The 25,234-nt window shown below is 42.8% G+C and overlaps 3 protein-coding genes across 10 annotated transcripts; all 3 read left to right on the top strand.

Moving 5' to 3' along the window:
• The first annotated feature begins 2,321 nt into the window (after window positions 1–2,321).
• ora1 (olfactory receptor class A related 1) lies at window positions 2,322–3,821 on the top strand. The gene is made up of 2 exons (XM_020505009.2): window positions 2,322–2,362; window positions 2,481–3,821. The coding sequence occupies exon 2, from the start codon at window positions 2,503–2,505 to the stop codon at window positions 3,457–3,459; it is 957 nt and encodes a 318-aa protein (XP_020360598.1). The 5' UTR covers window positions 2,322–2,362; window positions 2,481–2,502; the 3' UTR covers window positions 3,460–3,821.
• Window positions 3,822–3,910: 89 nt separating this feature from the next.
• Window positions 3,911–11,446, top strand: LOC109896766 (putative homeodomain transcription factor 2). Of its 5 annotated transcripts, none has more exons than XR_004206329.1 (17): window positions 3,911–4,263; window positions 4,783–4,895; window positions 4,981–5,037; window positions 5,142–5,211; window positions 5,318–5,476; window positions 5,618–5,798; window positions 5,994–6,111; window positions 6,353–6,517; window positions 6,603–6,842; window positions 6,930–7,058; window positions 7,255–7,524; window positions 7,609–7,740; window positions 7,861–7,947; window positions 8,137–8,292; window positions 9,506–10,056; window positions 10,202–10,327; window positions 10,505–11,446. XR_004206329.1 is itself a non-coding variant. In XM_020491113.2 (17 exons), the coding sequence occupies exons 2-17, from the start codon at window positions 4,833–4,835 to the stop codon at window positions 10,523–10,525; spliced, it is 2,070 nt and encodes a 689-aa protein (XP_020346702.1). In that variant the 5' UTR covers window positions 3,974–4,165; window positions 4,783–4,832; the 3' UTR covers window positions 10,526–11,446. The 5 variants fall into 5 exon arrangements, 2 of the variants coding, with proteins under 2 accessions (XP_020346702.1, XP_020346694.1); XM_020491113.2 differs by having other exon boundaries at window positions 3,974–4,165; window positions 9,506–9,601; XM_020491105.2 differs by having other exon boundaries at window positions 3,994–4,263; window positions 9,506–9,601.
• A 279-nt stretch (window positions 11,447–11,725) lies between these two features.
• Window positions 11,726–25,157, top strand: LOC109896741 (6-phosphofructo-2-kinase/fructose-2,6-bisphosphatase 2-like). 4 transcript variants are annotated; one of them, XM_031810046.1, is made up of 17 exons: window positions 11,763–11,934; window positions 14,055–14,207; window positions 14,942–15,067; window positions 15,445–15,541; window positions 16,459–16,525; window positions 16,611–16,685; window positions 16,827–16,883; window positions 17,038–17,162; window positions 17,387–17,594; window positions 18,189–18,335; window positions 18,554–18,658; window positions 18,747–18,876; window positions 18,971–19,033; window positions 20,646–20,710; window positions 21,869–22,051; window positions 22,704–22,726; window positions 23,571–25,157. In XM_031810046.1, the coding sequence occupies exons 1-17, from the start codon at window positions 11,868–11,870 to the stop codon at window positions 23,638–23,640; spliced, it is 1,761 nt and encodes a 586-aa protein (XP_031665906.1). In that variant the 5' UTR covers window positions 11,763–11,867; the 3' UTR covers window positions 23,641–25,157. The 4 variants fall into 4 exon arrangements, with proteins under 4 accessions (XP_020346661.1, XP_031665906.1, XP_031665985.1 ...); XM_031810125.1 differs by having other exon boundaries at window positions 14,975–15,067; XM_020491072.2 differs by lacking the exon at window positions 22,704–22,726 and having other exon boundaries at window positions 11,726–11,934.
• Window positions 25,158–25,234: the final 77 nt, after the last annotated feature.

Below are 25,234 nucleotides of genomic sequence, written 5' to 3' on the forward strand. Positions count from 1 at the left end.
GTCCAATAAAGTTTGTTCAGGGCCATCGATGTGTCTGCTTGGGGGGATATATGCGTCATGTTTCCTGTCACCTTGCGCGAAACTGAAAGTGCAACCACTGCTTTTAACCAGGGCAAGGTGACAGGAAACATGACCGAATACAAACAGTGTAGCTATTCCCTCCACAAGGCAATCAAACAAGCTAAGCGTCAGTATAGAGACAAAGTAGAGTCGCAATTCAACGGCTCAGACACAAGATGTATGTGGCAGGGTTTACAGTCAATCACGGATTACAAAAGGAAAACCAGCCCTGTCGCGGACCAGGGTGTCTTGCTCCCAGACAGACTAAAAAACTTCTTTGCTCGCTTTGAGGACAATACAGTGCCACTGACATGGCCCGCTACCAAAACCTGCGGTCTCTCATTCACTGCAGCTGACATGAGTAAAACATTTAAATGTGTAGATAATGCCGTCGACATTTGATTGTGAGGAATTCTAAGTCAGGTGAACAGAAGGACTTGAGTTCCTGTATGTTGTTATTGATGTCATTGACGTCTCACTGTCATTGTCACCTCTGTCAGAGATGAAAGTGATGCTGAAGCAAGACACCATGCTCTATAAAAACACATAAGAAGTTAATAAAAAAATATATCTTCCTGTAAGTGGATCCCACTCCAAGGAGTGTATACATATTAGTGTACACCTCTACCCCTCCTCATTAGTCTTTAATAAGACATAATGTCTCCCACAGAGAGCGATGGGGATACGAGTAGGGTGGCAGAAGAAACAGGACAGGAGAGTAAATAACTTGGTGAACAGAGTAGCTTTTAGAGATTTTCAACAGTCATCTGTAGTTTGTGACAACCTCTTTGAGGCAATGAATAATGGATCAATAAAGTAATTAGAAGCGGGGGGGGGGGGGGGGGGTCTGGTCTTTGGAGGAAACACATTAAAACCATCTGCTCACTGACTTGGAACACATGATCAAATCCCCAGAGAAGAACATGCATGAGCCTGCTCTTTAATTAGTCCTGTACTCATATAAACATTTTGATACACACATGGGGAAATAACACCTTTACATTATGTAACCCAGAGAGTGCTTCCAGGATGTGTTTAGCAAATTAAATTAAAATGTCACCTTCGCCTTTATCAAGGATTCTTCAGTATTGGTTGACTTTCTTCTAAGTTTGACTATTAGTCAAAGGGCTGTGCAGTCTAAATGACACATTATTGGAGCAACACTTAATTACAAATGTACACTGTCTGGATTGCATAGTGCAGAAGAGTATTGGTGGAACAGGATGATTGTTTTGGGAAACTCTAAGTAGAACCATACAGGGTTCTTCGGTTTATTTCTAGAACCCACTATGAACGATTCCATCAGCCTTATTTGCCTTTAAAATGTTATTATCTATGGCAATACATTATATACTGTGTATCATAATGCCTTTCTTTGAGGGCCTAGTTATACCCAAACACAGGTTTACTGTCTACATCAGGCCTGCAAGTCACATTATGCTGGCTTGCAAAGTGATATGTAATTCCTATTGGAATCCAGCCATAGTTAGGATATCCAACAAGTGAAATTGTTAATCACCCTCAACCTGCATTCAGTATGACTGCCAGGTAGGGAATGTTGAATACTGAGACTTCCAAAAACGGTTCTTAGGACGTTAAGGTTCTCTGTAGAACCCTTTGCCTTACAAAGAACCCTTCCAAAAAGGGTTCTTCTGATCAAAACGGTTCTTGGTAGAATCTTATCCCTCTGCAAAGAACCCTTTTGGAACCCTTTTTTTCTAAGAGTGTAAGTGAATAAAGCAGTATTAAGAATAGAGAATAGAACATCAGAATATAAGGTTAGTCTCCCATTGCTCCCAATTAGAACAGACATCTGTTATTGCTGGATAATGACCTGTGCTGCTGTGTGCCAAGGTGACATACTCCCAGGACAGGAGAGAACAGAGGAGAGCAGTGTAAGGGGCCAGCTGTGCATGTTAAAACCTCTAAATGACTTCCTAATAGCTTCATCAAGCTGCTTTTACATCAACAATAACAAAAACCTCTGCTGGGGTATGGGAACACAAAGACTGAATCTTACCCCTTGACTGGTTTTGCCAAATTATTACTTTTTTTTCTTTAATTGAAGTTCCAATAGAATATGGCCATTGATTGCTGCCATCAAAAACATGTAGAGTTGTTCTTATTCTTGTTTACATATTGTAGTGGTTCTTACATCTTTAGGAGGGGTGGGGTGAGTGTTCTAATGTTGTCCCCTAATAATCCCCACAGACTAGAACATGCTATATATTGAAATTACAGGGGCAATTAACCACAATGAATGCTCAATACTGTGTTCATGCTTCTTTATCAATAGTTGCAGGTAAGAATATGCTTCTGCAATCCTAGTCTAATAGAGAGTGCAATAAGTAACATTTTTTCACAGTTGGTGTATTCATAAATCTGTTTAACAAACTTCATTTTCTGTCTCTATTCTTCAGTGTGGTACCCAAGTTAAGTATCATGTTGGATCTCTGTGTCACCATCAAAGGGGTGTCCTTCCTGTTGCAAACAGGGTTAGGGTTCCTGGGGAACACCCTGGTGCTGCTGGCCTACACCCAGGTCGTCTACTCTGAGTACCGACTCCAGCCTGTGGACATAATTCTCTGCCACCTAGCCTTCGTTGACCTGCTGCTGCTCCTCACCCGCTGCGTCCCCCAGACTATGACTGTGTTTGGCCTGCGTGACCTGCTGAATGACCCGGGCTGCAAGGTGGTCATCTACACCTACCGCATCGCCCGGGCTCTGTCAGTGTGCATCACCTGTATGCTCAGTGTGTTCCAGGCAGTGACCATCGCCCCTGCAGGGGGACCCTGTTTGTCCAGGCTTAAGGCCCGGCTTCCCAGGCTCATCGTGCCCACCATCGCAGGACTGTGGCTCTTCAACATGGCTGTATGCTTCGCAGCTCCACTTTTCTCTATTGCCCCTCGCAACGGCACGGTGCCTGCCTTCACCCTCAACCTGGGCTTCTGCCATGTGGACTTTAGGGACAGGCTGTCCTACAAGATCAATGGAGTGGTTGTCTCTACACGGGACTTTGTCTTTGTGGGGCTCATGTTGTGGTCCAGTGGCTACATCCTTCTCCTCCTCCACCGTCACAGCCGCCAGGTGAGAAGCATCCGACGATCATCCCAGGGTGGAGGAGCTGAGACTAGGGCTGCCAAGACAGTGATCACCCTGGTGGTGTTGTATGTTGTATTCTTCGGCATAGACAATATCATCTGGATTTACATGCTGACGGTAGATAAGGTGTCTCCAGTGGTAGCTGACATGAAGATCTTCTTCTCCTCCTGTTATGCCTGTCTCAGCCCCTTTTTCATCATCAGCTCCAATAAGAAGGTCAAGAGTAAGTTGGTGTGCGTGGCAGCTGACCAAGAGCAGCCATCAGTTGACACCCAGGACTCCAATGACAAGATGTAAAATGCTCCCAAAATTCTGGGCAGATTTTCTTTTTCTGGGGCTATTAATACCTCATGGAGGGTTTTGCTGTGATTCATTTTTGTGATTATGCCTATGTACCCTACTTGTTATAGGCATTTTATTTATTTGTGTAAATTATTGACAGTTTTCAGGATTTTAGATTGAACTAGTCTGACCTGAGGTTTGAAACTATATTATCATTATATTGGACAAGCAGGAGCTGTGACGATAGACGGCAAATACAGTAGCATACAATACAACAATGACGTCCAGCTATACTTTATTTTTATTTTTAATAGCTATATGAAATGCAATGGAAATGAACATAATATTTACAAAAAAAATAAAAATAAATATTTTCTATTCTGTTCTATGTAGCTATTTATTTTTTACTGTATTCCATACGCATATATTTTATTGTAGAGTACGCTCTAGCTGTCACAGGTTTTCCATTGGAATGTGGAGTTTCCACAGGCCACACGCGCAGCGGTTGGCTGCACAGATTTGACAGTTCTGACAGAAATGTCAACAAACAAGCAGGCTCCGATCAACCCGGAAAAAGGAAGTGCAAGAGCCTAAAAAGAGTTGTTTCGGTGTGCATTCCTGGGAATTCGACTTCAAATACAACTGATGGCAACGATTGGTGAAATCGTTTTAATAACTGCAGTAAAAGAGAGTTACTCATAAATCATTGCAATCCCTACAGGTGAGATGCTGCTCACGTTAACTGGATAGTTTACGTCGTCGAGCCGCGCGCCACTCCTGGGCTGAAGAAGAGCTGGCGAGATAACTCTTTGTTTAATGGTAGCTAGCTTGCTAACGTTACTTGTTTCTAATCTATATAATGTAAATGTGGCACGAATCTGTTTACCTATTTTGAATGGTGGCAAGTTCAAACGTGTTTTGTACGAGTTGAAAAGTATAGCCGAGGTTGCATGAATGATGGCGAAGCAGAGCTAGTTTGCAAATCACACTGCGACATCCCGCTTGATGATACTGCTCCGGGATGATGGTTTTACTGGCTGTTTTTAGAATGATCACTAGTACAGAGTTTCACCTGAACACAGTTGAACACTTGTATCACCTATCTTCAACCACATTATCCTTTGGGCTAAGTTGAGATGAGTTGAATTTCTATATAGTTATTTTTTTGTAATGGGGGTAACAATTGTACATGCAGCACAATGAAGTGCTACAATTAGCTAGCAGTGGTAATTTCTGGTATTGAGTGAACATGTTGTGGAAAGGCCCATTGTACTCCACAATGTCATTGTTTTTGCTTAATCTCTAATGTTCTCTCCTTTGTTTTTGTTGTTACACAAGCCTGGGTTGCAGCCAGATCTTATCTGTCCCTGTGTCCCCTCTGAAATGACATGACACTGAGTGTTCACCACAATCATAAGACAATGGCGAGAATAGCATGGTATCAAGAGAAGGTAAGACATGCTGGACTTACTGACAATGTAATGAGGGTTACATGGTACCTTACATGGTATAATAAAACTGTCCATGTGTCAACAGATCGGTGCATATGATCAGCAGGTTTGGGAGAAGTCTCTGGAACAGGCTGAACTTAATGTAAGTTCATGATGTTTGGTCTAATATGCTCATATTTCACCAGCAATTATATTAATGTCATATGTGATCAGTATTTGTTAGAAAGATAACTGTCTCTCACACAGGGCATGGACTGTAAACCAAAGAGGTCCGGTCATGTCAAGCCAGACCTCATTGATGTTGATTTAGTAAGAGGTGAGTATCCATTTATTACAAGGTGTATATGTATGCTCATTTGCACTATTTGCTTATTGGATGGATATGGTGCATGCAACGCTATAGATTGTCTCTTCTTTTTCAGGATCTACATTCGGCAAGGCCAAGCCCGATAGTCCATGGACGGCGTTGACCCGTAAGGGCCTGGTCAGGGTGCTCCTCTTCCCCTTCTTCTTCCAGTGGTGGATCCAGGTGACCTCCAGGTCCATCTCTACCTGTATCCTGTTGCTCTACTTCATGCAAGGTAAACTCACCTCTCACCTTAACTTTACTTTAGGAATGATGCAGATGTATGCTGTGGAATCCAATATACTTCTTCATAAACCTAAATGGGTCTGTAACTCTCAGTCCCCTAAATAGTATATTAATGGCTTTCTCTCTGTAGTGGCTGCAGCAATGTTGTACGTGGAGGTTCCTGCAGCCAGTGCTAGTGAGCAGTTGGGGCCTATGTGTCTTATGTTATTGCTGGGGACAGTGCACTGCCAGATAGTGTCCACAGTGTCCAACCGGAGCCCTTCAGTCAGTCCTGTCAGCAGCAGCAGCACCAGCCCTGCACGCAGGAGGAGGTATGGTTCTTATTGCCAGTAACACACACACACTGCTAACACACACATGCTGTTCACACACATGCTGTTCACAAACATGCTGTTCACAAACATGGTGCTCACACACATGCCGTTCGTACACACCCTTTTATACACTTGCGCAAACTGCTCCCACACTGTATAACATGTTCCCTTATTTTCTCACCTTTCATTCAGGCTAAGGAAGGGTAAAGGATTGAAGAGGACAGAGGGACAGGGGAACGATGGTGACACTGAGCTGCAGCTTTGGCAGCTGGAGGAAAACCAAAGGTTGTACAGATCAGAGGAGGGAAGGGTAAGGCCAAACAAACAATGATCAGATCCTTTACCTGATCATAAAACAATGACTGTTTGAGTCAAGCAGTCATTAAAAGACTTCCAGTTTTCCCTTTTTTTCAAATGTCAACATTTGTTTCCTTTGCGTTGCCTTAGCAAACTTGTATAGAGGCTGGGTTTTTGTCTGTGATTTACATTTTGGGACACTGGATTTGCTGTTTTATCCAGCTAATTCTATTTCTGTTTTGGATGTTGTCCAGACAAATCAGAGAAAGTCAGGCTTTGGGGCCTCTGATGAGCTTTCCAGTGAGGAGGAAGAGGATGATAAGGAAGCAAAACCACCCACTAGTGTAGCTGGACCAACACCTACCACTGTCCTCAGGAAGAGACACCTTCACTCCTTCTCAAATCCCTCACCACCTGAGGTAAACCCTAAGACAGTGAGTCCTGCTCTTTGTAGCCTGAGTGAAAGGTGGACATTTAGTTTGACCAGTCCTATTATTTGCACAGGAGGAAAATAGTGGAGGTGCCAAGGACACTAAGGTGAACCCTCGTGAAGTGGAGCACCTGAGGATCGAGGGCTCGCGCCCGGCCTCTGACACAGATGATACTATGTGGGAGGATCTTCTTCAAGGGCCTGACTCCGCTTCCACTGGCAGCAGTGACAGTGAGGGGGAGGGGCGGTACTGCCCTGGCCTGACTCTTCCCCCATCCACCACTCTCAGCAGTGATGATGAGAACCTACAGCAGGTGGGTCTACACCACCATACCCTGTCACCTAATATGTAACCTCAAAAAGGCTTAGTATATCAGCACACCAACTTTTTCTCCTCACAGGGCCAACTATCGTGGCTGCAGGCGTGCCACCCATCCAGAGACCGGGTCAGTGCCATCATCTGGGAGCAGGGGGAGTGCAAGAAAGCAGACATGTCAGTACTGGAGATCAGTGGGATCATCCTCACACGGGTACACCTCCTATGACCACTTCATTACACTCACTGATGCCATTTTGGTACAATTAACACACGTTCAATACAGAGTGAATGCTGGTGTGTAATGCTTTAGGGCTGGAATGTTTTTTTTAAATAGAAACACCATACTGGCTCTATACTCTGTGCCCCATAACTCTGTCCTCCTAACAGAGGTGATATCTTCTCTGTAGGTGAAGGTGGTGGAGCAGGGCATGGGTTACCTAGCCCTGGGGGGGTTGGTCACTGCCACACTGGTGCTGCTTCCCTTTGGCTTCCGCCTGGCACAGCGGCTGGACATGACACGCCTGAGCTCCCTGTCTCTGGCTGAGCTGGCTGTCATGGCGGTGGGGCCACCCGACGCCAAGACCTACGCCTTCCTCTTCATCACCACTGTGGAGAGGCTCTGCCTTACAGGCCTCTTCTTCTTCATGATGTGTGTGGCAGAGAGGACCTACAAACAGGTCCGCATGTTAGTCCCACTGTTGTAGACTCACTACAACACAATGAATACGCTGTAAATGGTGTGGCTGTTTCTCTTTCAACAGAGGCTTGTTTTCGCCAAACTCTTCAACCACATCACATCAGCACGAAAGGCCAAAAAGTCGGAAATACCCCACTTCAGGCTGAAGAATGTGCAGAACATTAAGATGTGGCTGTCGCTCCGCTCCTTCCTCAAGGTCTGAGTTCTTCTCACTACTCAGATGCCTTTACTTCAACGTATGGTTTTGCCACTAGGGGAGGATGAAGCCCCTGCCCTCATTGAAATGTCCCCAAATATCTTTTCCTATTAACCACAGAGACGTGGGCCCCAGCGTTCTGTTGATGTCATCGTCTCCTCCATATTCCTCCTGGCCCTTTCTATCGCCTTCATCTTGTGTACACAGGTCAGACATATCTATAAAAAGAGTATACTTTGTTTGATAAATACACAAGATTCCAGTAAACACACCATGATTTACCATCCACATAAAAAAATACCTGTTGTAAGACCGAATGTGCATTTGTTAAGCTCCAACCTGTACAAACAATAGATTTAAGATAATGAGTACTCATTTTCTATATGTAACTGCCAGCTCCTAAACAGTCACCACACATTCCTGGACTCTGAGACCAACTGGGAGCTCATGGTGTGGGGTTCCTCTCTCATCCTCTTCCTGCTCCGCCTGGCCACCCTGGGCTCCGAGACCAACTGTAAATACAGCAACGTGTCAGTGCTGCTTACCGAACAGGTAAGGCCCCCTGCTACACACACACAATCAAGGTTCGCATTAACGCAGGATTCTGCATTTTTTACGCAGAAAGGGAAAGATAGAAAAAAAGATCTGCTGCATTTTATAAACACAGATTTTAAAATGCTTCTTCTTGTAAATTCTGCTCGGCTTCAGTCAGGGTTCGCTCCAAATCATGAATGGAAAAGGACTAATTTCGTGCATCAGTTGCACTTCTACACTCGGATGAAATATCTTTGCTCTTGTCATTGGATCACCAGACAGCGTTCTGACTGATGTAGGCTACTTTTCTCTGGTACTTTCCTCCGGTTTAGTTTTTCTCTGGTAGCAAGTTAAAATGCAAGATTAACTTCAAACAAAACTTCAGGAAGTGTTGTTGGCTACATTCTTTTTGTGATAAACATTAGAAATATGGCCATGCATCGTTTTTGCAAAAAATACCTTGCTTTTTCATTGTAAGCTAACTTACTTGTGTGGCTGCTAGCCAAATAGTGTTACCCTTCTGTTGTCATCTGATGAAAACTATTTTCTGCCAAATGTGTTGCACAGCCAGCTACAACTGGGTATTCCACGTGGAGAAGCTTCTAGAAACAATGGGGTAGTTCAATGCAGTAGTGAAATGCATGTGCGTGTCTCTTTGATGTTTGATAGAACTTGATTGATGTCGTTTTTGGCCAATGAATGCATGATGTCCGTTGAGTGTTCACTACTTTAACATAGATGTGCTATGATATTAAGCTAGTGATGTTTCAAATGTCCTCTTTGGACATGTTTACCGAAACAGTCCACTCACACCAACGTGTGTTAGCTGAGACATGCACCGTAGTTCACTGCCTTGGATGGAGAAACACATTGCTAATACTAGCTACACCAAGCACCTCTGCGACCTTCATTTCTTGATCATGGATATTATATTCAATCTCCTCTGGTGGACATGTGGGTTACAACGGGTAAAGTATTTATCCGATCACAAGAACGCAGCCAAGTAGGATTCACATCAACATCAAAGCTCTTCTCTTTCCCTCTGGACATGCACAGGTGCCTTCTGGGAATAATTAAGTGCTTTGCAATAAAAGTCTTAAAGGGGTACTGTCAGTAATAATGACTCAATATAGTTTCAGAATAAAAGTATGATACAAAGATCTATGCTACAACTCTATTGAAGCAAAAACTTTATTAATACATCTCCCTCTCAATTATTTTCTTATTTCAGATCAACTTGTATCTTAAGATGGAAAAGAAGCCCAACAAGAAAGAAAATTTGAACATAGTGAACAATGTTCTGAAGCTTGCAACAAAACTAATGAAAGTAAGGATGTCTCTCAACTTCAGCCCATCATGACTTTTTTGACTTTAGTCAAATCTACTGAGCTGAGAGGCCTCCTGAGTAACACAGCGGTCTAAGGAACTGCATCGCAGTGCTAGCTGCGTTACTACAAATGCAGGTTTGATACCGGGCTGTATCGCAGCCGGCCGCAACCCGGGAGATCCATGAGGCGACGCATAATTGGCCCAGCGTCGTCCGGGTTTGGGGAGGGTTTGGCCGGCCAGGATGTCCTCCCAGACGCATGCACACTGACACGGTCGCCAGGTGTACGGTCACCAGGTGTTTCCTCCGACACATTGGTGTGGCTTGCTTCCGGGTTAAGCGACATTGTGTCAAGAAGCAGTGCGGCTTGACGGGGTTGTGTTTCAAAGGACGCATGGCTCTCGACCTTCACCTCTCCCGAGTCCGTACGGAAGTTTCAGCGATGGGACAAGACTGTAACTACCAATTTGGGAGAAAAAGGGGGTCAAAAAAAATGATCATAATAAATAAAAAAGAATCTGCTGGGCTGGTAGTTGTTTATTCAGCATAACGTGCAGTGAAAGCATCTCTGACTGGGTTTTCATACCAACCCTTTTACAGGAGCTTGACACCCCCTTCCGACTGCTGGGGCTGACTGTGAACCCTCTCATCTATAACATCACACGCGTGGTCATCCTGTCTGCAGTCTCCGCTGTGGTCAGCGACCTGCTCGGTTTCAACATCCGAGTGAGTGGAGACACTTCTAATCCTACAATGCTGTTGCTTAACACTAATATTTTTTCCGTACAGTGAATCTTCACCTTTGTCAGAGTTGTTTTCCTCCTGGCACATGTGCATTAACTTCCAAAAGTGAGTATATATGCTGGGTTTTTAAATGTGCCCTCTTTGTTGTCTCTCTTACAGCTGTGGAAGATTAAGCCTTAATGTGAACTTGCTAAACCACTAACTGTTGGATACTGGAGACTGCCAACTCCTACCATCCACAGCTGGCAATCTGTGCAAAGTGTGCAAACCTACTGAGTGATCGCCTATGCATCTCTGTGCCTTCCCAGAAACATTGAACTTTAAATTACACAATACAATTGTGGTCATACACAAGCATGAGCGCTTTACAATCAATGATACACACATCCCTGGCTACGGAATCATTGTAGCCTGAACTGATCTGCTGCAGCAGTTCCAGTGCCAAGACCTGGACCTGGCCACTTCCTGGTTCTTACTGAGAAACAGTAGCCAATGGGTGCCTTCTGAACACTGAGAAATTTGTTGGCCATTTGAATGTGAACCATTTCAAGATGTGGAGAAAGGATGGAATAGGAAACAAGAATGAACTAACTGTTATGAAAGAATTTGACATTCCAGCGTGGTTTGACATGTACTCGGCTGTTAGACAGCGTAAAATACTTTTAAGATGAAAAATGTTGATACAGATCTTCAAAATTGGTTAATTGCTTTGTTTTATAGGAAATATTTAACTCTACTCTAAACCAATGTTGTGATATTTTAAGGGCTTTTATTGGGGCTTTATTTATTTGGGGTTTGTCATTATTTCATTTCATTACTGACATAATAGTACACATAGATTGTAACATTTGGACCGCCATCATGACCTTAGCACTGAAGACCATTATGTTCTGCTAAGCAACTATTCACAGATAGTGTAGTTTGATTTAAAAAAATGTTAATAGGCTATAAATTAGCTTACGTTTTATTTCCTTTGATAATAAATCTTTCACAATTATTTTATTACTGCTGTCTGGTCAGTGCACATACTTTTCTCACTTCCACTGCCTACATAATATACACAGTTATGTAATGTACCTAATTAAAACATACTTTAAAGAACTACAGACTTACTAAACATTATGTCTGAATGTTGAAGTGTGCCCCCTAAATTTAAATGTAAAAAAAAAAGTGCAATCTGGTTTAATGAATTCTACTTTTGATACTTAAGTATATTTAAAACCAAATACTTTTAGACTTTTACTCGAGTAGTATTTTACTGGGTGACTTATACTTGAGTAATTTTCTATTAAGGTACATTTACTTGAATGAATATACATTATATGCGCATCATAAATCTTAATATTATGAAGATTACGGTAAAGAAATTGTGACGCAAATGGCACACCTCATGCTTTTCTGGCTTGGAGGACATCAACCGAGCCCGCGCCACCAACCTCAGCACAAGGACAGCGTAGCACACAACAGGACTTAACAGTTGCGCCTCCGACTGGAGTGGGACAAAAACCTCATAGAGTCAGAGATGGCAGAACGTGCGGATTGGGCGTCAGATCAATGTTCTAATTCCCTCATCGGCTCTCATATTGCAGGTAAATTGCAATAGTTTTTGAGAGTGTACAGTAAGTAGCCTGTGCTATTTAGGTGTGAAACAACCATAGAGCCAGATAGAGGACTCTAGTGGCCAAAATGCCATTTTAGCATGGGCAGCGCCATTGAGGACATTCACCATTTTGAAGTAGTCAACTGGGTGGGACATCCTATGGGTTAAGGAAGGATCACATAATTCCATCCAGGTCATTAGGTGGGTTATACTCGGGACCAATTAATTATACTCGTGAGCAAACATTGCATAATGGCAGGTGGCAGTAAATCGCCAACCTTGGCTTTATACCTGTTCAAACAACACACTCCGGGTGTGTTAGTAGAAAATGGAGATGGCCTCAATGGTGCTGCCTATGTATGCTCTCATAGACGCAATAATCGGACAATAAGATGCGCCCTCTAACTATCTCCATGGAAACTACCAATGCGTCTATTATCAGTGTTCCCGGCACAGACAAGTGAAACTGGCTCGAGACTGTCCGATTGGACAGCAGTAGTGTCGTCGCATAATAACATTGCCTACTGTGGTAAATGGCTTTGGCATCATTTTGTGATTCCCGGTTTTTGTTAGTGCTCTTTTGATGAGCGGATATGGCCGCGCAATACATGGTGGCTGTGAGGATGAAATGGCAGTCCCTCACTTTGCTGTGTTGCAATATGCTTGAAGGCCTTTGACAGAAAACGAAGCTGTATCCAACCTAATATAAAAGTCGTCTAATTATGTTACAGCAAATGTCAAGTCATGCCATTACTTTCTAATTCATTAGAAAATTCATCAGAATAATAATACTTAATGAGATGGGATTTTAAGTGCATTTTATGTGGCCTATATACACAACATGACAAAAAGTATGTGGACACCTGCCCATTGAACATCTCATTGCAAAATCATGGGCATTAATATGGAGTTGGAGCCCCCTTTGCTGCTTTAACAGCCTCCACTCTTCTGGGAAGGCTTTCCACTAGATGTTGGAACATTTCTGCGGGAACTTGCTTCCATTCTACCACAAGAGCATTAGTGAAGTCGGGCACTGATGTTGGGAGATTAGGCCTGGCTCAGACAAACCATTTCTGTATGGACCTCGCTTTGAGCACAAGGGCATTGTCATGCTGAAACAGGAAAGGGCCTTCCCCAAACTGTTGCCACAAATTTGGAATCACCGAATCATCTAGAATGTTATTGTATGCTGTAGCGTTAATATTTCCCTTCACTGGAACTTAGGGGCCTAGGCAAACCATGAAAAACAGCCCCAGACCATTAATCCTCATCCACCAAACTTTACAGTTGGCAGTATTCACTGGGGCAGGTAGTGTTCTCCTGGCATCTGCCAAAACCAAGATGTGTCCGTCGGACTGCCAGATGGTGAAGCGTGATTCATCATTCCAGAGAACGCCTTTCCGCTGCTCCAGAGTCCAATGGCAGCGAGCTTTACACTACTCCAGCCGACACTTGGCATTGCACGTGGTGATTTTAGGCTTGTGTGCGGCTGCTCGGCCATGAAAATCCATTTCATGATGCTCCCGACTAACCATTCTTGTGCCTATGTTGCTTCCAGAGGCAGTTTGAAACTCGGTAGTGAGTGTTGCAACCGAGGACAGACGATTTGTTACGCGCTACGTGCTTCAGTACTCGGCAGTAACATTCTGTGAACTTGTGCGGCCTACCACTTTGTGGCTGAGCCGTTGTTGCTCCTAGACCACTTTCCGCTTCAAATAACAGCACTTACAGTTGACTGGAGAAGCTCTAGCATGGCAGAAATTTGACAAACTGACTTGTTGGAAAGGTGGCACCCTATGATGTTGCCATGTTGAAAGTCACTGAGCGCTTCACTAAGGCCATTCTACTGTGAATGTTTGTCTATGGAGATTGCATGGCTGTGTGCTCGATGTTATACACCTGTCAGCAACGATTGTGTCTGAAATAGCCGAATGCACTAATTTGAAGGTGTCCACATACCATTGTATGTATTTTATATCAACATCAATTTAATTGAATATTTTTCAGATAGTGGATAAATTACTCATTCTTATTCAGGAAATATAAATAAAAATGTAATATTACATAGGCCTAGACCTACTGCTAGAATAAATCAACCTTGTGTTTCAGATTGTCTGGGGCCATGCCCTTCTAGAGCCTTTGGGAACCTGGCACAACAAGGACACAACTCCACCATGTCCACAACTATTCAGAGAGAGACTAGCTCTGAGAACTCTGCTGAAGCCAAGAAAACAGAGCTCAGAGTAAATGAGAAGAAATGCTGTAAGTAGCCCAATGATAAGCCTCTCCTGCATGAGAGCTTTGCGCAGGCAGGACCATAGGCAAGACCGCAACAATTCCGCTGCAGTCTGGATGCTTGCATCAGGCCGTTTTGACTGGCGCATGAGTCTACAGGTGTTATTTTGTTTTGGCTTCATCTCCAAAAATGTTGCTAGTTATGATGTAAAGCTTTCCCTATGCATTGAAAGCACTTTATTTTTGCTGAAGCACACATTAACAAGAAAATTAGTTTAAAAGAAATACAACTGTGTTTATAATATTTTGAGAGGGATTAGTCTTCTCTGAAGATTATTCCGTTGGGCATATTTTGGGCAAATTATTCATTCTCATTCCAAATTATATTTTTATCATGCAGATTATGTTGAAATCTGTTTATAATGAGCCCATATTCCATACAGTATTCAGTTTATCTGCAGTCCTGTTGCGGGTGTAATTTATATGAGAATAGCAAGCCATGGCTTGCCAGTCCACTTTGACATATCCCTTATCATCTAAGTATACAGTACATGGGAAATCAAGGATAAGAAATGTATCCAATGATGATTGATCATACCAACCAACAAATTTGATAGTTAAATTGTTTTGCCTTATCTACTGTATATAATTTTGTCAGGCCTGTGTATCACTTGTAGGTATGCAGTATACAGTAGTATCTGAGTTAGCCTGATGCTAATGCACTATAGTATGTATGTATGTCTGTCTGTCTTTCTGTTCAGCATGGGCATCCTACATGACAAACTCTCCCACAGTGATTGTAATGATCGGCCTACCTGCTAGGGGAAAGACCTACATGTCTAAGAAACTGACACGGTACCTCAACTGGATAGGGGTGCCAACCAAAGGTGAGTGGGGGAAGACAGCCCCTACAACATCACTTATGAAAACATTATACATGTACTTATACATGTACCTTTAAGTCTTCCATTATGACAGACTATTGATGGTGGAACCCTCTTGTGTTAAAGAACTTTTAATAAGCACTTCAGTCAAATTTAAATCACCAGTGTATTGTGTCCTACAAAGTAAATGCCTTCATTATTAGGTAAATGTCACATTTTTAATAAAAAATGTAAAGCTCCTGAGAACTGAGACGCCCCATGTTGAATAGGATCCTACTTTGAACCAGTCCCATTTCTATGATAGGAGACAACCCTAACTTAATAAACCAATACAAGCAAGTCATAACTCTGTTGTTGGTGCAATTTTGTTAATTTTGTAGTGTTTAACTTGGGTGTTTACCGCCGAGAGGCTGTCAAAGCTTACAAGTCCTACGACTTCTTCAGACATGACAACAAGGAAGCCATGGAAATAAGGAAGTAAGTTATGTTTGTTTTATTCATGCAGATTCCAAACTGAGAAAGCATTCACAATTGCCATGCACACTGTTTTGATGGCACATTTTTCATTTTTATTTGCTTAGATCTTAAGTTCACATATAACAGACAAAGTTTTCTATCAATCGTAACATGTTAGGAAAAAAACGGTAATTAATCAAGTATTGTTTCCATCAACATGGTCAGATCTGAGTCAATCTTATTACTCCAGCAGCACACCAGGTTCTCTCATGCATGATTTCACGGGTGTACTTTGCAGCTCTGGCTGCTGCGTCAATGGCTAGTGAGTTTCTGAACCAACACACTGTCTGCTGTGCAAGCAGATATTCAGTGTACAAAAGACCCATATTATATTAATAGAATGTGTGTGTACACACACACACCAGTTGTGGGATTCAAATGGACATTTGCTTAGTTTTCATAGTAATTTGTGATGGATTACTATTTTCCAACGAGCTGAAAGTTTTCTAAGCAAGCACTAAACTTGATCCAGAATAATCACTTAATGAGACACATCTGAATTGCCCTTTATAGACCTGTAAATGGCTTTACTGCTCTTGACAACATCACAGAATGCTGATCTAAATATATTTCTGGCACTCACTCACTCTTACAAAATGTTGCATCGGTATGTTCCCTCACTGTTCTGTCAGTGTTACTATTCAGATGTCTGTACAGAAGAAAGATAGGTAGACAGTAACATTCTGTTCTACTGGACTGCTCACCATAGAATCAAACACAAAATGTTACAGGGGCCTTTAAGATTGAGTATAAAAACAATATAGATATATTATCTGAGGTTGGAATGCATACCTGCCCCCTTTTCTGCAGACCCACTGTTGAGCCCTTTGATGCAAATTAAGACTACTGTCATTGTATTTCCCTCTCCTCTCCCACAGACAGTGTGCTCTGGTAGCCCTGGAGGATGTGAAAGAATATCTAACTGAAGAAGCAGGACAAATCGCTGTAAGGCATCTACTCTTTCCTTTAGATTCCTTTTTGTCTGTTCAATATATTTAAAAACCCATTTTGGGATGTTTGCTTTGATTAGGTATTTGATGCAACAAACACAACAAGGGAGAGGAGAGACCTCATTCTTGATTTTGGGAAAGAGAATGCATTCAAGGTAAAAATGTGCTAAATTGCCAAATATATTTTTGTGTTTGTATCTCCATATAACGTTACTCTGTGTAACGACACTGCATCCAGCCCTGTGGTGAGGCAGTATATTTTAGTGGCGCAGTCTGAGCTGCCTTCTTTCCAACAGGTGTTCTTTGTGGAGTCTGTGTGTGATGACCCAGAAGTCATTGCTGCTAATATTCTGGTATGTTCCGATGTCGCCATGTGGGATTGTAATGCTTTACTATGACCCCAGGCCAGGGTCAAAACTAACCTATTTATACACTGACTATATCCTTGTCATGTCACGACTTTCATTTTTCTTTGCACACATTCTAATGTGTCATATCTCTAAACAGGAGGTGAAGGTGTCCAGTCCAGACTACCCAGAGAGGCACAGAGAGAGAGTAATGGATGACTTTCTCAAACGCATAGAGTGCTATAAGGTTACATACCAACCTTTGGATCCCGATGAGTATGACAAGTAAGAATGACCAAAGTATATTGTCCGTCTCAGTGTGTTGCAATTGAATAGGACATTGCTTCAATTAGAGGCAACTGTCCATACTGATCATCATGTATTATACCTAATAGGCATAAACCTTTGTAGTTCTCGAGAATTGCTGTAAATTTGCTGCAAGGTCAGATGAATGCCACCAGATGGAGACAGAATACTTACAGACAATTGTGTTACTGTGTCTCCCGTAGGGACCTATCCTTTATCAAGGTGGAGAATGTGGGCCGGCGCTTCCTGGTGAACCGGGTGCAAGACTACATCCAGAGTAGGATAGTGTACTACCTCATGAACATTCAAGTGCACTCTCACTCGCTCTACCTGTGCCGGCATGGAGAGAGCAATCATAACACGGAGGGCCGTATCGGAGGCGACTCGGAGCTCTCCCCAGGGGGAAAACAGGTATGTGTCCTGTCTGCCATGACAGTTAGGCCTAGTGCAGAGAGACCAGTCCATAGAGATAGAGGATTCATCTTTGTACCTGTGCCATTATAGCATCTGTGATAGCATGGGCAGCACCATTGAGGCCATCTCCATTTTGAAGTAGTCAATTTTCTTCTTCACGATTGGCTGATCCCTCCTGATGACTCAGTTGGACATGACTCCAACAGGGTAACCAGGAGGGATCAGCCAATTAAGTTGGAAGGCCCACCCTGTTGACTACATTAAAATGATGAAAGCCCTCTGTGTCCTAATGCTAATACGGCCTTTTGGCAAGTAGAAGCCTCTATCAATCTCTATTGAGCAGTCAGGCATAATACTGACCTTTGTCTTTGAGTCAGTGGATCCTACCGATTTCTATTTAGATTTAGTTGAACAGCTAATGGAAAAGACTAATTAAAGCTCCTGTACTTTAAATTTGAGGAAACACTGGTAATCTGGTCATGTACTCTTAAATAGTTAATAGCATGTTTACCATGATCATGTACAGTAAGAAGTCCCCTGATAGATGGGCCTGTTATTGACACCAATCTCTCTTTGCCCTTTCTGGTCCAGTTTGCCCATGCCTTGCGCGGCTTCATCGAGGAGCACAAACTGTCGGACCTGAAGGTGTGGACAAGCCAGCTGAGACGTACCATCCAGACTGCTGAGGAGCTGATTGTGCCCTACGAACAGTGGAAGATCCTCAACGAGATAGATGCTGTCAGTACTGACATTCCCTCTGATTTATCACTGGTCTAAAGTAATGAATAACATGATGGTTTAATTTAGGTAGACACCATTTGTGATTAAAATGAAGTTGATCTTTGATAAAGGACTTGTTATATTCATTGTTTGAATAATAAGTAATGATTGATCATTATCTGGCAACTCAACTGCCAAGGCACATTTTCCAGAGTTCTCTCTTTCTCATCTGTTAGGGTGTTTGTGAGGAGATGACGTATGATATGATCCAGAACTCCTTTCCAGAAGAGTTTGCCCTGAGGGACCAAGACAAGTACCACTACCGCTACCTAGGAGGAGAGGTAAAGTCCTACCCCCTTACCACAATATGGAGCCCTTATCTTGTTAGGGATAGCTAAAGCTCAGTGTGTCCCTTCTCCCCACCTGTAGTCCTACCAGGACCTAGTGCAGCGGTTAGAGCCTGTCATCATGGAGCTAGAGAGACAAGGCAATGTGCTGGTCATCTGTCACCAGGCTGTCATGCGCTGCCTGCTAGCATACTTCCTGGACAAGAGTGCAGGTGGGTGAGCACACACCATACAGTACACACTTGCTTGTGTCACAAACACCAGAAGTCATTGATACTTTTTTTTGTTTAACTATGTATTTCGTAGATGACCTACCCTACCTGAAATGTCCACTGCACACAGTGCTCAAGCTCAGCCCTGTTGCCTATGGTAAGACTTTGCGTTCATTAGACTTACGGCAGAATAAATTGACAATTACATTGTGTTATGTTCACATCTGATGGAATTCTTCTATCACCACTAGTAAACTCAGCAAAAAAAGAAACGTCCTCTCACTGTCAACTGCATTTATTTTCAGCAAACTTAACATGTGTAAATATTTGTATGAACATAACAAAATACTGCAACTGAGACATAAACTGAACAAGTTCCACAGACATGTGACTAACAGAAATTTAATTATGTGTCACTGAACAAGGGGGGGGTCAAAACAAAAGTAACCGTCAGTATCTGGTGTGGCCACCAGCTGCATTAAGTACTGCAGTGCATCTCCTCATGGACTGCACCATATCTGTCAGATCTTGCTGTGAGATGGTACCCCACTCTTCCATCAAGGCACCTGCAAGTTCCCGGACATTTCTGGGGGGAATGGCCCTAGTCCTCACCCTCCGATCCAACAGGTCCCAGGCGTGCTCAATGGGATTGAGATCTGGGCTCTTCGCTGGCCATGGTAAAACACTGACATTCCTGTCTTGCAGGAAATCACGCACAGAACGAGCAGTATGGCTGGTGGCATTATCATGTTGGATGAGTCTGCAGGAAGGGTACCACATAAGGGAGGAGGATGTATTTCCTGTAATACACAGCGTTGAGATTGCCTACAATGACAACAAGCTCAGTGCGATGATGCTGTGACACACCACCCCAGACCATAACGGACTCCCCACCTCCAAATTGATTCTGCTCCAGAGAACAGGCCTCGGTGTAACGCTCTTTCCTTCGACGATAAACGCAAATCCGACCATCACCCCTGGTGAGATAAAACCGAGACTCGTCAGTGAAGAGCACTTTTTGCCAGTCCTATCTCGTCCAGCGACGGTGGGTTTGTGCCCATAGGCAACATTGTTGCCAGTGATGTCTGGTGAGGACCTGCCTTACAACAGGCCTACAAGCCCTCAGTTCAGCCTCTCGCAGACAGTTTGAGCACTGATGGAGGGATTGTGCATTCCTGGTGTAAATCGGGCAGTTGTTGTCTCCATTCTGTACCTGTCCCGCAGGTGTGATGTTCGGATGTACCGATCCTGTGCAGGTGTTGTTTCACGTGGTCTGCCACTGCGAGGACGATCAGCTGTCCGTCCTGTCTCGCTGTAGCGCTGTCTTAGGCGTCTCATAGTACGGCCATTGCGAATTTATTGCCCTGGCCACATCTGCAGTCCTCATGCCTCCTTGCAGCATGCCTAAGGCACGTTCACGCAGATGAGCAGGGACCCTGGGCATCTTTCTTTTGGTGTTTTTCAGTCAGTAGAAAGGCCTTTTTAGTGTCCTAAGTTTTCATAACTGTGACCTTGATAGCCTACCGTCTATAAGCAGTTAGTGTCTGAACGACCATTCCACAGGTGCATGTTCATTGTTTATGGTTCATTGAACAAGCATGGGAAACAGTGTTTAAACCCTTTACAATGAAGATCTGTGAAGTTATTTGGATTTTTACGAATTATCTTTGAAAGACAGGACCTTGAAAAGCGGACGTTTCTTTTTTTGCTGAGTTTAGTTTGACAATTAGGAATGGGTAACATGATTTTATCTCTGCAACTATCCCCAGGCTGTAAAGTGGAAATGTTTTACCTTAACGTGGAGGCAGTGAACACACATCGTGACCGACCACTTGTAAGTAACATTGCATGTTATCCTCAGTGGCAAGGCTTTGCTCCTTTTTGTCATCCCTGCTCTGTTCTGCTCACATATCACATACTTCACGGAACCTCTTTAACCAAACTAGCTCAAGCTATGTCTGGATAAATGAGTAGTTAGTGTGACTTTAGATTTAACTGGTACGAAGCTATGGCTGATCACCTTTCCCTGCTTGCGAACACCGACACCACTAAAACAATAAAGCTGCATAATACATTTTTTTCTAGAGCAAGTCTTTACATATATTTTTTTAGGTTTGCACTAGCTTATTAGTTAGCTAGCTAGATAACATTAGCTTGCTAACTGACAAGGCAGTTACACACACTTCATATGAAACAAACGGGGTGGTAAGTGCAGCACAATGCACACAACACTAAATAGTTTACCAATCTAGCAATCTGGCCACTGTAGCTAGTAAAATGATAATTAAATCACAATGGATTATTTTCCATGAAGCAACTGCCTGTAGCTGGCTGCTGAGAGTCAATGCATTGTCTTAACTTTACCTAGCTAGCACAACATCTCGCTAGCTAGCGAATAATGCTAACCATAACGTTAGCCAGCTAGCATAAAATGTATCTATGGGCTGTAGTGACCATGGAGAGTGAATTAAATTGTTAATTTGTCATCTTGCTAGTGAGTTATCTAGCTGTGGCCATCTAGCTATATCAACAAGGGCTGTCTAAAACAATAGTAACATTAGCGCCGCTAGCTATGTAGCTAGCTAATATTGGGCCGCTTGAACTCGTCGTGACTGTAATAACGCTACTGCCACCTTCTGTTTTGGACTATTTTAACAAGGCTGAGTGGCTGACGACTTCAAGGTCTTTGCTGTGTGAACACAAAAGAGAGAAGTGCTAAGTAGTCGGCAGGCAAACGTTTCACAATCCTACCGGTGTGTCTGAGCTATTAGTGAGATGCCATAGACAATATTTGAGAGGAGCAGAATTAAGTGGAATCGGTTTAACCATGCAGAATCAACTTTTTCATATTCCATAGCAAAAGTCCTATTGTAGTGGTTGGTCAAGGAGAATGATTGTTTGATTGCTGTGTTTTGGGGAATTGTCCCAGTCACGCTGTGTGTTCCCGGGTCTCTTTCTTTAATGCACCTGGTGTTTCCCCATCTCCAACCAGGATAAGGTCCCGAGGGACCCAGCTCCCATCCGGCGGAATAGTTACACCCCCCTGTCCAGTCACGACCAGTTCAAGCGGCCCAGGCTCTACAGTGCCGGCAACCGTCCCTGGCTCCCCCAACGTCCCACCCCATCGGCCCTGCAGTTCCCCGAGATGCCAGAGGGGGTGCTGCAGCAAAGCCAAGTTAGTGTCAGAAATGGATGGTGCCCTCTTAATTAATCACTCATAATTCAACTCAGTCCCCTCCTTCCACCTACCACCCAAGCCAATCCCTTCTTTATCCATAGCATCCCATCACCCTTAAATCCCCTTGATAATTCAGACTCTGTAATAAAAACAGAGTGGACGTCTCCCTGACATGCTGTGGTCTTGTTGGTGGCTTCCCCTCTTTATATTATGTCTGTCTCTCCCCCAACATCAGCTGTTTGTCTTTACATGGCCTCCCCTTTTCTTCATGGGCTGTGTCTCCATCTTTAATATGCACAGCACTATGCCTGTCCTAAATAAACTGCACCACTAACTTCTACTCATTTACATCTTATGAATAGATCACTTAAGTACCATTCCAGATGATACACAGTTCAAAAGTTTTCCAGTAACCAGGTGTTATACATTAGTCATATGGTGATCTTAGGAGAAACATGCACTGAACAACAATTAGCGTCAGAGATCAATGCCATACAAGGGTCGTAAATATAGACATGTTATTGTTTTGAGATGCATATTCAAAGTTGCTGTTGTGATCCGAGTGTGTTGGTTCGCTTTGCTTTGTTGTGAGTTCAGTGCTTCAGCTAGTCTCCCCATTTCTATCTCTTCCCTTTCTGTGTCGTCACAGCCTCGGATAGGAAGCTGTTGTCTGTGAGTATTTAAGATAAATTCCCGCAGAACTCCACCAATTTCATTTCTGTTTTCACATGAGGTCATCTCAATAAGACAATGGGGTATGTATAGCATCTTTTTTTGTTGAATTTTTCCCCTTTTTCTCCCCAATTTCGTGGTATCCAATTGTCCAATTGTCTCATCGCTACAACTCCCGTACGGGCTTGGGAGAGACGAAGGTTGAAACTCCGATACACAACCCAACCAAGCCGCACTGCTTCTTAACACAGCGCCATCCAACCCGGAAGCCAGCCGCACCAATGTGTCGGAGGAAACACCGTGCACCTGGCAAACTTGGTTAGCGCGCACTGCGCCTGGCAGGAGTCGCTGGTGCGCGATGAGACAAGGATTTCCCTACCGGCCAAACACTCCCTAACCCAGACGACGCTAGGCCAATTGTGCGTCGCCCCACGGACCTCCCGGTCGCGGCCGGTTACGACAGATCCTGGTCGCGAACCCAGAGTCTCTGGTGGTACAGCTGGCACTGCAGTACAGCGCCCTTAACCACTGCGCTACCCGGGAGGCATGTATAGCATCTTAAACTGATATCATACAGTATGATGCTTCATCATAATTTCAGTGCAAAGACATATACTTCGCTAATAATAGTACTAATAATTTTGTTCCCTCTTTGTTTTATAATGATGATGGTGTATCAGGAGAAAAAATTTCCCTAGCAGGGATGTTTCTTTTCATTGGTCTCTCTGAGGCAAAACACTAGTAGTAATGTAAGACCTGTCTTCAAGACAATAATTGGTCAGAGTGTTTGGACTCGTCTTAACCATCGACTGAGAATATTAATCATGTCTGTTTCTGTTTCAAGGACTCCCTGTGTGAAGGAATCGACTATGACAGCCCAGAAGAAACTAGTGGCTGTGTCCGCTTCTGAGTGACTATGAAGTCATCTTCAAGTTCAGCTGGTGCCTCAGACTATCCCTGTGACACTGAAGTTCTGCTCATCCTAACCTCCATGTCCCTATGGCCTTCCACATCATATAATAATTTCCCTGCATGCCAAATATCTGAAACCACTGGTGGCACAACTATAACACTTATTTTATGTATGCCAATAGAGATCAAACATGATGCCTTATGTGTATCAGAGACCCTTTATGTCTTGTTGAATATATGTGGCAGCATGTTATGGTATCATGAAATCCTTTCCCACTACTGCAGCATAAAGCATTTTTGCCAATAATCAGATATATCCATATTAGCCATCACATGACATGAACACAGAAAAACATAGTAGGATAATTTGATATTGTGGTCATATATGGTTTGTGTGGAACCATTTACAATAAGAATATACTGTATATATTTTAGATTAGAAGTTAGTCCAGTGCTCTTAAAAGGGAAGTTGTCATGTAAATGAATGTATGTATCTGTCAATTACTTACTCTGTCTTCAGATAACATAAAGAAGTAACAGAAATATGTAAACATGGAATAAGAAAAGTACTACGGTCCTAATTATCATAGTGTAGCTTCAATACCTTTCTTATGAAATTCTCGCTGAATTGTCCCTTTGATTATATTCATGGTTGAGGAAATGTTTTACACTAGTATATTTTTAAGCAACGCACAGCTTATTTGAGAACCTTGCCTTTTAACCAATTATTACAGACATGCGACTATTAATAAATGTAGCTTGTTAGCCATTACCACTGAAACCAAAACTGTGCAAATATCCCATATTTTAACAGATGCTCTGAGATACTTGAAGGAAATATTTGACATAGTCATGGTGTGATAAGATGTTTTTCTCATCACATATTCTTAATAGTTTATTGATATGTAGAATAACAGAAGAATGTACAATGGCTGTATATTAGATATTGAGATGTTGCTATTTGTATGAATGTGTTTGGCATTCTGCTGTGTTTTGAGTTGGTTTGTGTTAAATGTTTTCATTAATAACCTGCAGAAAGTGATGAGATTTCTGGCAATTTGCACCAAAAGCCACTAGTCAGTAGGGGCACACAATATCCTTTTAATTTAGATAAAAGTTATGCTATTACGCACACCCAATTATTCCAATGACTCTGTGAACTACAGTGTCACAATTATTTTTGATTTTTTTGCCTGTGCCTTTTGGGGCATGTTGAAAGCCTTACTGAAAAGTAATCTGTTCTGTGCATAATCTGTGTATAATCTTACACAAGAAGGTTCCAAAGAAATGTCAAGAGTTGTGACTATATATTTGATACGTTTTCCAAGGATAGCCTGCTCAGCTCAAGAATGTACTGTACTCAATACCCGGCTGCAGTATTATTCTCGTGAATGTTGTCATGTAAAATGTTGCCTGTTGATATGGACTTCATTGCGTCAATTAGCTGGTTTAGCATAGTTTAATTGTATTTAAGATGTAACTGTATTAAAGAGTCATTAAATATGTAAAACAGGTGTAATTTATGTCTAATTTTTTCTGTGAGTTTTGGGGAAGGAGGGGGTGGCATGTTTCAAGTTAATTTGCCTACTCTGTGTA

The sequence above is a fragment of the Oncorhynchus kisutch genome, linkage group LG1, assembly GCF_002021735.2.
Source record: "Oncorhynchus kisutch isolate 150728-3 linkage group LG1, Okis_V2, whole genome shotgun sequence".
Taxonomy (NCBI): domain Eukaryota; kingdom Metazoa; phylum Chordata; class Actinopteri; order Salmoniformes; family Salmonidae; genus Oncorhynchus; species Oncorhynchus kisutch.